At 42.4% G+C, this 13312-nt stretch overlaps 1 protein-coding gene across 1 annotated transcript; it reads left to right on the forward strand.

Annotated features, from left to right (window-relative positions):
* The first annotated feature begins 471 nt into the window (after positions 1-471).
* LOC127584157 (scavenger receptor cysteine-rich type 1 protein M130-like) lies at positions 472-12156 on the forward strand. The gene is made up of 5 exons (XM_052040737.1): positions 472-608; positions 7315-7421; positions 8151-8465; positions 10417-10507; positions 12045-12156. Exons 1-5 carry the CDS (start codon positions 472-474, stop codon positions 12154-12156), a joined length of 762 nt encoding a protein of 253 aa, XP_051896697.1.
* The last annotated feature ends 1156 nt before the right edge of the window (positions 12157-13312 follow it).

The raw sequence follows: 13312 nt of genomic DNA on the forward strand, positions 1-13312 counted from the left end.
GAAAGGACATCCCGATGGTGTCTCCATGGGCAGCCACTGGTGGGTACATCTTCATCCCCGCTCCCTCCCACTTCTGGCCGGAGAGTGACAGTGAATGGAGCGGACAGTTGATAGTTCCAACCACATACAGTATCCTCTCTCTGTCGCCCACCTTGTCTCCATCGTGCAAGCAACGATTTAATCACTACTCGATCTCCGGACGTTTGGAAGCTTGCTGTAAGTTTTTGCTTATTTAACATTTTACCGGGACCTGGTCTGATAATTCTACTGATCAACTCATGGTCCATTGTAACCGTTGAAGTGGGCGGGTGGAGGAGAATGCACTGGGCGACCCTTTGTTCAACTTATTGCGACTGTTTGACCTCTCTATGTTCTGTCATTGGTCTTTCAGAAAGCGTGAAGTTGAGGTTGGCGAATGGTGGCAGCCCATGCGTCGGTAGACTGTAGGTTCACTACTTGGGACTCTGGGGGATGGTGGACGATGATTCTTGGGATCTGACTGACGCCGCTGTGTTGCGCCGCGAGCTGGGCTGTGGGGCAGCGTTATCGGCACCGGGCGGGGATCCCTTTGGGGAAGGGACCGCACAGCTTGTGGCACAGAATTTTCGGTGCTTTGGGAGCAAGGCCGCTCTTCGGGAGTGAAAATCAGACCCGTAGGGTGATCACCCCTGGCCGCACTCCTACGATGTAGGAGTTATCTGCGCGGGTAAAATTCAGCCTTTCCATTCTAGAGCCACGAACAGTCTGCTGGAGGAAGTCAGCGGGTCGAGCAGCATCTGCGGGAGTTTTGGGTTGAAACCCCAAGTCCAGTCCTGATGCAGGGTTCCAACCCAAAACGCCAATAATTCCTCTCCCTCCACAGATGCTGCTCGACCCGCTGAGTTCCTCTAGCAGATTGTTTATTGCTCCAGATTGCAGAATCTGCAGTCTCTGGTGTCTCAGCCTTTCGACTTTTGCCTTCCGGCGGGTTTGATGGTTTCCAAGATACACAGGAAGAAAGTGACCGTGATGGTCGGTTCACCGAAACTGATCTTAAAATAAGTCAATTATCTATATTATTTCTGAGATCCTGCGATTGATATTTATATTACAATTATCCAACATTCTTATTTATTGAACACCAATTACCTGGTCCGGTTATTCTTGGCACTTTGGTTCGGAGAATGGGCAAAGAAGTGGCAGATGGAATACAGCGTAGGGAAGTGTGCAGTCATGGACTTTGGTAGAAGGGATAAAGGCATAGACTATTTTCTAAATGGGGAGCGAATTCAGAAATCGGAGGTGCAAAGGGACTTGGGAGTCCTTGTGCAGGATTTCCTAAATCTTAGCTTGCAGGTTGAGTCGGTTGTAAGAAAGGCAAATGCAATGTTAGCATTTATTTCGAGAGGACTAGAATATAAAAGCAAGGATGTAATGTTGAGGTTTTATATGGCATTGGTTAGATCACACTGGAGTATTATGAGCAGTTCTGGGCTCCATACTAGTCACCGGCAACCAACCAGAAATAGCCTCCTTTATTCCCACTCTTTGTCTTCTGCCAGTCAGCCAACCTTCCATCCGTGCTGGTAGCTTTCTGTAATACCACGGGATCCTGTCTTGTTTAGCGGCCTCATGTGCAGCACCTTGTCAAAGGCCTTCTGAAAATCCAAACAACATCCACTGACTCTCCTTCGTCTATCCTGCTTGTTACTTCCTCAAAGAATTCCAAAAGATTTGTCAAGCAATATCTCCCCTGAAGGAAGCCATGCTGACTTCGGCCTATTTTGTCATGAGCTTCCAAGTACCCCGAAACCTAATATTTAATAATGGACTCATTATGGTGTAGAATCAATACAATTAAGGATAATGATAAGAACACGTTCAGCTAATGTACTAATCTTGACAACGCACAAGATGTCTCTGTGAAGTGGGTAAATTCAGCCAATTCACAACATATAATGGGGTTCAAGTGCAAGTTGCAAACGTGGAAAAAGGTAAAAAAAAAAATGGGATTCTGAGACATAAGTGCAGTCTCAATCCGGTGGTGATAATAGTCAGAGCAATGTTTTTCTCACTGTACTGAAGGAGGATCAAAGTACATGTTTGCAAGACATGGTCGGTAATCAAATATACTATGCGGGAAATGATGTAGCAAGCTTCACAGTTGATCTGGGTGTAATCATTTCATGCTTTACTGTTGTGATCGTTCCTTGTTAGGCAGGAGGAAAAAGTATTGGGGCGCCATAATTTGACAATGCGACCTTTCAAATGTCACACGGATCAAATGTACCAACAACGCGGTAGACTGTAGGTCCCTCGCTTTCCTTGTACAAACAGGGACACAAGAAATCACGAGACAGACCGACAGACAGACTGACAGACAGACAGATAGACAGACAGATAGATAGATAGATAGATAGAGAGAGAGAGAGAGAGAGAGCACCTGGGAGTCAAAACAGCGAGGAAGAAAGTAAGATCAGAAATTAGAGTCGGATGAAAATAGAAGCAAATAGGGAGGAGAGTGAAAGCAGTGTAGTGCACATTCACCATTGCTGCAGTTACTTCAAAGGTCTGAATGGACATAGGGATAGTGAATAAAGCCATCGGGAGAAGACTTCAATGATGATTGTGCTAAGGGAATGGAGCACTGATTAATGAAGAGAATTTTATCCACGAGAACTCATGAACAGGAGCAGGAGGAGAGTCAGTGGCTCGGACACGGCACAACCGAAGTAAGGGGCTTATCGTGTGCTGTATAATTCTTTCATGTGACAAGCGTCGATTATTTTCCTTTCAGGTATACAAGGGTCTAGCATGTTCTTGAAATAAAGTGGATAGTTATGATAATCTCAAAGGTTCCGCTTTCAACATATCTGGGTCATTAATGACCGGGCCTTATTCTTCAGGGGAGGAAATCTGCCTCACTTCTCCCTTGCCGACTCTTAAATGTGGTTTGAAATGGCCTAGGAAGCTAGTCTCTTCATAGCCTACTGGAGGTCGGCATAAATGTTGACCTTATCTGTCCTGCAACCTGCACAAGCACTTTTTACAAAAGAACGAGCTCATTGTTTCCATTTATGGGCAGGGTCCTTCTGATTGGTGTATTTGTACCAGACTGAAGCTCATAATCTGCTGGTTATTTGGAAGTGAACGACCATTTAGTGAAAGAAAACTGCCGTAAACAGAATCAGCTCCAGCATTAGTTGAGGTCTTCAAATGTTAAGAAGCGACGATGCACGATAAACGAAATATTCTTATCCTACCGCCTAGACCAACTGCTGCGATGCTGCGAAATTATTTATTGATACAGATTCTTCTGCAGATTTGGAACTGTGAGTTTTGTGAATATGGAAAATATTTGTTTATCTGCCGATATTCTGATTATTATTCAAGTTTACCCATTCACATGTTTATATATTTATCTCTCAATTCAGTGGGGTACTATGAAATGTAAGTATTCTTACCTTGAACTTCAATGGTGCAATGTAGAAATGATTGGTATGGTGGGACAATGTAAATTCTCTTCGATTTACAGTTCTGACGGAGAGAGAGAGGAGACTGAAGCTGAGAACATAATGGTAGTTTTAAAAAAATGGACGCAAAAAGCTAACAGAGCAGAATGCTTTCAAAATATCATTATTTTTCTAAATTCGTAAATGTTTGACTATGGAAATTGAAATGGAATGTAGTTATTTACTTGGAAACGTTTCATTTAATACATATTTTGGCATGAGTGTTTTACGTTCAACGTTATCCTGCATGGAATCAAGTCTTCATTTCTCTCGGCGACATTCATACATTTCTGTTAAAGTGTTTATATTATTTGTATTTGATTGATAAAGTTACTGCCCCTTGGTCAGGTTTGCGTCAAAATTTGATGTTACTGAGAAACCGCGCCCAAACATTGAGAGCGCATCGTTTAATTGTGATGAAACTGAGGAGAGTTGCTTTGAATTTCAAATAAGATAATTCCAGCATTGAGAAACAGAATGTGGAGCCCGGAATGTCTGAAATCAGTGGGTGTGAAACATCAGTCAGAGCTGCACCTGCTGCCGAATGAACCCGCATAAAAATTCCTGGCGCTGATACTCATCAGTCACAGCTGATGCAGTAAACTAAACTAGTTGAAATATCACATTCAATATTACACTGTTGTGCAAAGATTTTAAATATCGAGTGATTTTACTGTCAGCATTTTGAATCCAACCTATATTTCAATTTCGAATAATAATGCTGAAATTGCAAAAAAACACAATTTGTTCATTTTCTTCTGACATATGAGGTTGGATTTTCAATTTCTAGCTTTCATTGTGCAAAGACGTGCAACGACTATTTCAATAAGAATGTCTTAGCTTACCCGTTGGGCTGTTTGTTGAAGGTAATGAGATATTCTGGCTGCTTTTAAAGTTCCGGCCACATCCATCACGCTGTAGAAGCTATCATTTGGCATTCAGTTTTATATTGGGAATGGATTCTGAATCTCTTTCCAAGTAGTCCAAAATATTTCGCAAATTCTGTGTCGTATTTATTGAGATTTTTCGGGCTGTTTCTGAATGTTTATTCACTGTCTTCTATCAGTCGATAACTCAGTTCAGTTTCTCAGCGTTGGCGGTTGGCTCTCGGATATAAGTACTAATCATTCCCAATAGAAAATGCAGGCCTACTTAAAGAGAAGCCGTATCTAATCCTCTGTATTTTCCCCAGAATATGGTTTGGATATATTGTAATCCTATATACTGTATACCGGTACAAAATGATCTATGCTTTTTTTTTCAAATTATGGAACAGGTAGAAACATGAAGTGTATAATCCTCTGAAGCAATCTCACAAATCGAATGGTTTCATAAGTATGTACTTTTACCTTTAATCGTCCTAATTCATGCGTTGAAACAAAAATGTCTCCTCAGATGACATCGCCATTTATTCCTCTGCTTTCCGAAAAAAAGTTAAGCCACCTCGGTTGAGATATCAGGAGTACATTCAGTTTTCTTCCCCATACATTAAACTTCTGTTTGAAAAATCTGTCAACGGCTGTGTTCATTTCTCCGCCATTTCCAAATAATGTTTGATTATATTCCTTTACTTCAATTATAACAACCGGTTTAGTGTCAGGGCAACATCCCTCTTCTGCTAGCAGTTAATTTCTGCGATGGCGATCTATGTTTGCTTGGCCTTTTATTTGTCTCGAAAAGTGACACCAATATCAATTTTTTTTAGATAATTTAAGAAAAGGGTCTTATAAATCATAGATTGGGAAAAAATAAAACTTTTCAATTCGATTGCAGAAAACACTTCCCAGTTAATATCACTTTAAAGCAAATTGTCATATTTCATTCAGACTTTGCATTTATGTGGCATGATATGAAGGAATAATCTTCAAGATAATGAAAGGCCCAGGATTATTCAGTATTCTAAAACATTTGTACATGTTTCAGTGGTAATGAATCTTTCAAAGTCTCTTTTAATTTCCTCCCTACTTCCTACAAATCATAAATAACACGTTGGGGCCAGTTTTTCGGCGTCCTTCCCCATGCAATATTTTCGACAAATAGTAGCATGAAGTCTATCACTGTTTTCAGTTTGTATTTGATTAGATTCATTGCCTGTTTTCAGGACGGTTATTGCAACTAATCGTATCGAGTGCTTAATTGATGAAATTTTCTGTCACAATTCATTTTATTTTACGATTCTCGGTGTTTTGTTGCTGATAAATTGGGTTTCTCTATTCAATGCATTATTATTAGTTTTAAATACATTATCTAGAAGCATGATTGGCTTAAATTAGGCGATTTAAAGGCTCAGCCCCAATTTACATGGAAGCAAAGGAGGCTGGAGGTTCCACATGCCCTATTGCTATTCATAGCACACGCCTTACTCTGGTTCCTTTGGGCTACACATTTTGAATTCATTCCCATGTTTTATTTTAACATATAGTGACAGGAAGAATTTATATGGATACAATGAATATTAGGTGCGTGCCTGACTCTTTTATTCGGCGGTGTTGCTCGCTCAGACGGCAGTAAGTTGTTTCCAGTTCTCTGATGTCGCATGGCGATGTTGTCTATTGGCCCATAAATTCTGTACTGAATGGTGTGAGTAAAGCCGGTCTTCAGATTTAAATGGCCTATCAGCAAAAATATTTTAGAGGCTTCTCTTCGCTTCAGAATACACCAAGAGTCAACTATTTGCCAATAATTTTTATAGAGGAAATGAGGTAATTTAATGTAAAACTATTAATGTTGTTATTACAATATTTTAATGTTAAACTAGTAAAAGGGGAAAGGCAGAATTTGGCTTAACGGCTTCTACCCATTTCAATCAGTTTTAATACTATCCGTAGCATATAAAGTTGAGCATAAAAATCTCTCGAGATATGAGGATGCAACTTAGCCAAAGCGGAACGCTGGTGATCAGCACCCAGCGTGGACTGTAGCATTGTGAGCGCTCTTGGCAAACGGTTCATTTCATTCGAGTTTTACTTCGGGATGTGAGAAATAACATTGGAATCAGAGTGCGGTCAATCTCACAGTAAGAACGCCACCAATATAAGCAACATAAATCTGCTGGAGGAACTCAGCGGATTGAACAGCATCGGTAAGGGGAAAGGAATTGTCGACGTTTCGGGTAGAAGCCCTGCATCAGACTGGTGATGGCGGTGAACAATAATGAAGGCAACTTGGCCCTCAAAATAAATGGACAGACTAGCATCAATACACATTATGTGGGCTATCCGGCGAGTCCAGGGAAATTAGCCTGACTTCCATTAGTCCTTTAATAAATACCGGACACAAACAGTGCTTCTACTTATGTGATACGTCGTTCTATAATCTAGATGGAGCAAATCCATCAGTAGGTCACAAGGAGGAAGTTCACCCCTCTGTTAATAACCACGTAAAAGATCTTTTCATATCGAAGAAGAAGAGTTAAAAAAGGTAACTTTCTGCAGTGAAGTTCTTAGAGATGCTTCATAAATGGCAATAAAAGGATTATGTCATAGAGACTGGTATCACCGCTCTGCAATATGTCTGGAATATTTCCATCTCAGTTAAGTGTGTGACTTTTCATTTTCTTACAGGAACCTCCCTCCACTTCACACTACCCCTCACACACAACAATCTCTAATTCTAATTTTCTCGTTACAGGCAGCACTGTGGTCTCTCAGGCTGACCCTTCAGGTGATTTCCCTTGATTTACACTTCGATAGGGGCTGGGGGGTTTTCATTGATTTTTACCGATGCTCTTCAACCCCAGTTGCAAGCTTCATTTCCGGTGCTAATTAGTGAGGCTATTGAAGGGCAGAGAGTGAGTAAACGGTTTTCCCGACACTATTGCTAGGTCCAAGGTAGCTCTCACCTCACCAGTACTTGCCGAGATCTCGATCGCACGGTCGAGCTCGGGATCAGTCTCTGTGGACGCCCAGCTCCGCGTTCGTTTCGCTGCAAGTCAGCACCTGGTATTCTGGCTTTCTGATGTGTACTGCGTCTGTCGGACACGGCAGAGACCCTAACAACATGTAAATATCTAGACGGACACATGACACACTAAGACAGAGAAGGCTAAAACGAGAGCTGATAAATGGGATTAGTGTGGACAGGTACCTGATGGGTTGAAGGGATTGTTTCTGTGCCGTATGACTCCATGACATACACAGAGTATTTCCCCCCACAGAGCTCCTTCCACCGTGCATGGAGAGCGGGGGTCGGGATCCCATCTATGGTAGCGCGGTCCACCCCTGCGCGCAACAGGTCCAGGTACAGCTGCTCAAGTTCATGTTCAAGTATTTGTTAAGATGGAGGCGCACTTAGGTGCAGCGGCGTATTCGTCCGACTCACACAATTGTTTAAATGTTAGTGTCATTCCTGATCTTTTCGGTTTTGCACTAACTCTGCACTAAATTTGTATTTTGCATATACCTTATTTTGCACTATTTGTATTTGCCCTTTTATGATTTTTTTTGTTTTTTGTTGCGTTTATTGTATGTCCTCTGTTCTATGTATGTCCACTGTTGTGTGAGTCTGGGGGAAACGACATATCGTTCCGCCATGTGTTTTTATAGCATGGATGAATGACAATAAAGTAACTTGAACTTGAACATCTGGGGGACAGTCCGCGCTCACAATAACAACAAGCTTCAACCACTGGCTGGGTGACGTTTATTCTTCTGACAACAGAAAGCGTGCAAGTGAGACTCGCCAACGGAGGGAGTCGATGCGCCGGGAGAGTGGAGATTCAGTACATGGGGAACTGGACAACCGTGCTTGATGCTGCATGGGACCTTCCGGACGCCGCTGTGGTGTGTCGGGAGCTGGGCTGCGGGGTCGCTCTGGCGGCTCCAGTCAGGGCTTACTTCGAGGAAGGATCAGGTCCCATTGCGACTGCGCTTTTGCAGTGCCGGGGAAACGAGACTGAGCTGCGGAACTGCCAGTCATATCCATGGGGTCACTATATTGTGCCCCACTCCAACGATGCCGGCGTCATTTGCGCAGGTAAAAAAAAACGACTGTGGTTTTTTACCTCGTGTTCGATAGTTTCTGGCATTTACTGGCAGGAAAATAAACCGGTAATCTCTCTGCGGGGCCAGAATTGCACTGCATGTGCTCCGTCCGCACCTCGCCTTCTCCTCCCGCTCTCCAACATTTATGGACCCGCTGCTCCAATGCACCACACAGGCGAACTGGCAATGCCCAAGGGTCGGCGTTCAGGTATGTGTCCTGCTGTCAGCGGGACTTGCACGGCTCCAAATTTCTTCCACGATCAACGACATATGGAGATATTATAAGATTATAAAACTATTGCGTAAAACCTTTTCCTTGATGGAAAGACTATTCCAAGCAAAATCAATAGCTCAGTGTCAGAAAGGTCATGAATCTGATGTGGGGAGCACAGCAACCCGGGTTCAACCCTGACCTACCGGTGCTGTCTGTTCTCCAAATAACATGTGGGTGTCCCCTGGGTGCGCTGGTCTTCTGCCACATCCCAAAAATGTGCCGGTAAGTAGGTTAATTGGCCCTGGTAGATAGCCCCTGGTGTGCAGGTGAATGGCAGAATCTGGGTGGGGTATTAGGAGAAGGGAGAAAATGAAAATGGCATTAATGTAGTTGAAAAAAGTATTTTCTTCAATTATCCTCATATAATGCTGAGATATTAGCACACGAGTAATATATTGTTAAGCATTTAGAAGCATAAATTAATTAAAACGTGAATATTAATTTAAATTCAGGGAAACCAAACCACAACTGGATTTTCATATCATTGTGCGACCCGTCTATTCATATGAATGCCGCCACAATATACATGCGAGGTTGACTGGGACAAGGCGGAGGGTAAATGGAAAATGCTGGAAATAGTCAGCACGTTGAGTCCCCGACCTGAAATGTGAACTGTTTCTCCTTACACAGACGCTGCCTGACCTGCTGTGTGTTTGCAACATTTTTTTTATTTTCATTTCCGATTTCTCGCATCTGCAGTTTTTTTTCATAAAGTTGAGGGATCTCGGCTAAGTAGAATTTGAAATGCCCCTGAGTTTACCGGAAAATTCAGAAGCCGATTCCATTGCGTTGCGCAATCGCGCAGTGCATTGCAGAGGCGCAAGGTTTTGGAGGGGCCAAATCGCCCGGTAGAGCAAGCCGGCGATTCTTTGTGGAATCTCCCACGAACTTACATCGCGCTCCGGTCCAACACTTCCTCTCTACCGGTGTTGCTGGTATTGTTGTTTGTCCGATAATCATTTCACTGCCACTAGAAGCAGTAAGTACCTCAGCGCTAAATAATCCCACTTCCATTCCGGTTCAACCATCGCCGCAGCATTTGTTCAGAACGGCAGGAAACGGCACAGACCCAATCCAATCTCAATCCTGATCCTTCATGACTGGTGCGGAAGAGAAGTGGCCAGAGAAATAGTTGATGCTTTGGGTTTAATTTCCAAATCTTCCCCAGATCCGGAGAACGTTCCATGATATTGAGAAATTACGAAAGTATCTCCCTTATTCAAAACCGTGGTGGGGGAAAGAAAACGGCAAACTACGGGCCGGTGAGATTAATAACTGTTTTAAGCAGAATGGTGGAAACTGTTACTGAAGACTTTATAGCGGCAATCGGGCAAAGCCCACATAGTTTTGAGAAAGGGAAATCATGTTTTGACCAATTTACTGCAGTTCTCTAAAGAAATAGCACGTGTTGTGGATAAAGGGGAATCTATGAATACATCAGGCCATACTTAGCTTTCTAGAATGCATTTGATAGAATGCACATTAAAGTTTATAGTGGAAAAGTAAACCTGATGGTGGAGCTGGTAACATGTTGGCATGAGTAGAGGATTGTGCTGGCTGTGCTATGTAGAAACGGCAGCTGAAACGGCCTCATTTTCACTTAGCAACATTTATGTGCCTTACAGGTATGTATAAAAATATTTTAAAAATATTTAATATGTTGAATCCACACCGGTGTCACAACCCACACCAAATCCATTCTGCCTTGCGAAGTTTTCTGAAGATATATTCTACCTGACACCACGAGGGCGTTCGAAATTGTAACGCGCCGTCAATTATTCAGCTGCAGTGCCGAAGCTCTCGGTAAAACAAAATAAAAGCTCTTCACTTTTCTGTGGAAAAAGAGCAGAGAAAAGTTATTTTATAAATAGTGCTCAGAATTAAAGACATGTTGGGCGGGGCATGAATGAGAAAATATGTTTCTACATCTGAGTTGAGCTAAGCTTGTTACCATAAACTCAGCAAGTCATTAATTATCCCATTAGGAATTTCAACAGAAAGGCGATGGTTATATTTTATAACCTCAGGCACACCAATGTCTACTAATAGATATTATTTACTTATTTGCCTTGATATCTTTGCTCGTTTACCCAGCTTAGTTTTATTTTGTAGGTGCCATTCCCACAAAATGCGTGCCATCGTCCTTCTCTATGCGAATATGTATTTGCCAATAGCAGAACCATTCTGATACCATGCTTTAAATTTTTATCACAGTCTTCATCAGTTTTAATGACTATCCTATTACAAGTCATTCAGAAACTTCGCAGTTTCCCTCTCCTTCTTGTGAGAACGATCTTTATTCTCAATGATAAACAATAATTTTAGACGGCACATCTTTGTGATCTAAGATTTTCCACCAATTAATTCACTGCATGGCCACATTTAAATGTTATGTTGTATTCTGCTTCGAGCCCAATTTTTAATCCCGTTACCCCGAAGATTACTCCACATACTATTATGGACTTGCACAGAGTTTGGGTGGGATTAATTTCTACATGATTTACACTCCATTAAATGTTGAACGAAACGATTAGCGGTAGGTTTACTTGTTTTAAAAAAAACGGAAGGTCCTTATGATACATATGGATCAGATAGAAACTGATTATATCAACGTTTCCTTTCCCGTGTACAGCCAAGAGTCAAAGTCAAAGTAAAAATCGAGTTTAATGTCATATGCACAAATGCATGTATGCACAGGAGCAATGAAGAAACTTACTTGCAGCAGCATCACAGGCACATGGCACCATGTAAGCAGCATTCATGAGAAAAACATCAATTAAACATGAATTATACACATTTTTACAAGAAATAATATAATTAGAACAAAGTAAAACTAAGTCCATTTTAGTGTAAAGAGATCAAGGTTGTCATAGTGTTGCTACACTGGAGTGACTAGGGGTGTGCCGGTTGGTTCAACAATCGAATGGTTGAAGGGAAGTAGCTGTTCTTGAAGCTGGAGGTGTGGGACTTCAGGCTTCTGCACCTCCTGCCCGATGGTAGTTGCGAAAAGATGTCATTTAGACAAAGATGACAAAAGCACACAGCATTTAGAGCACGCATCGTCTAACTGAAAAATCGCTGCCTAAAAGTGAAATTATTTGTATGATTATGATATTTTAATGTAACATTTAATTTAACATTCTTGTTTTCGTCCGATTCACAGGAGACACCAAACCCAGATTAGTGAATGGGAACAGTCCTTGTGCGGGGAGGCTGGAAATTCACGAGAATCGAACCTGGAGGACAATTTGCAGTGACGAATCCTGGGCCTTAACATCTGCTGATGTTGTTTGTCAGCAACTGGGTTGTGGCTCTGGAGCTGTGGCGCCGCCTGATGCTCACTTTGGAGAAGGAACAGGTCCAGTTATCGGCCCGCCCGGCTGTGAACATCAGCGAGATCTTGGTGTGATCTGTTCAGGTGCAAATTACGGAGCATTAGCGAAACAAACGGTCAAAAGCGGGAAAATATTCGACCGCCTCAACACAGATAGCTATTCTAATCATAGTTTCGTTTTAAATGTTATAACTTATGCAAATGTTAACAAATTATAAAACTATTGCATAAAAGCTTTTCCTTGATGGAAAGACTATTCCACGCAAAATCAATAACTCATTGTCAGAAAGATCATGAATCTGATGTGGGGAGCACAGAGACCCCGGTGCAATCCTGACCTACCGGTGCTGTCAGTTCTCCGAATGACCACGTGGGTATCCCCTGGGTGCTCTGGTTTCTTCCCACATCCCAAAAATGTGCCGGTTGGTAGGTTAATTGGCCCTGGTAAATTGCCCCTGGTGTGCAGGTGAGTGGCAGAATCTGGGTGGGGTGTTGGGAGAATGGAGAAAACGAAAATGGAATTAATATAGAATTTGTGGTTGATGGTTGGTGATAAATACTCCTCGTAATTGACTGCAGAGTTTGTCTTATCTGCCATTTGCCTTACAGTCATACCGCAGGTCTCTGAGATATGGAATGCTCAATTACATTGTCATTAAAATATCTCATTCACTAAAAAGAACGGTAGAGACGGTCAGGATGGGCTTGATATTTGCTGCTCCTACCGCTGAGCGGTGACTTCTACTCCAGTTGCATGTTACAGCCTTTAGAACTCAATACGGATTAACGGGAGTAATAAATCTCCTCCCCACGCTCAGTCCAACGTCTCTGTCTTTGAACTACTTCACTGTTCCAAATGATATTTAATGTAAGCTGGAGGAACAGCACTAATCATCCGACTCGGAGGTGCAGAGGGATATGCGAGTCCCCCTATCTGATGAGGGCAGGGGGTGAAAGGTGGCCGCGACAAGAAGTGAATGCGGTGTTTGGGTCATAATCAGATCAGCCACGATCTTATTGAATGCTGGAGGTGGTTCAAGCGGCTGAGTGGCCCACTCTTGCCTGTAATTCGGATGGTCTATGTCCATGTCCCGTTTCCTTATGAGTTTCGAAACAAAATCTCAACGTAATTTAATTTGCCAGAACTTAACTACTTACAGTTTGTTAAATCCTTTTCACAGGAACCATCGCGCCTCGACTGGTGAATGGAAACAGTGCTTGTGACGGTAGG

Source organism: Pristis pectinata, chromosome 29 (genome assembly GCF_009764475.1).
Source record: "Pristis pectinata isolate sPriPec2 chromosome 29, sPriPec2.1.pri, whole genome shotgun sequence".
Lineage (NCBI taxonomy): Eukaryota > Metazoa > Chordata > Chondrichthyes > Rhinopristiformes > Pristidae > Pristis > Pristis pectinata.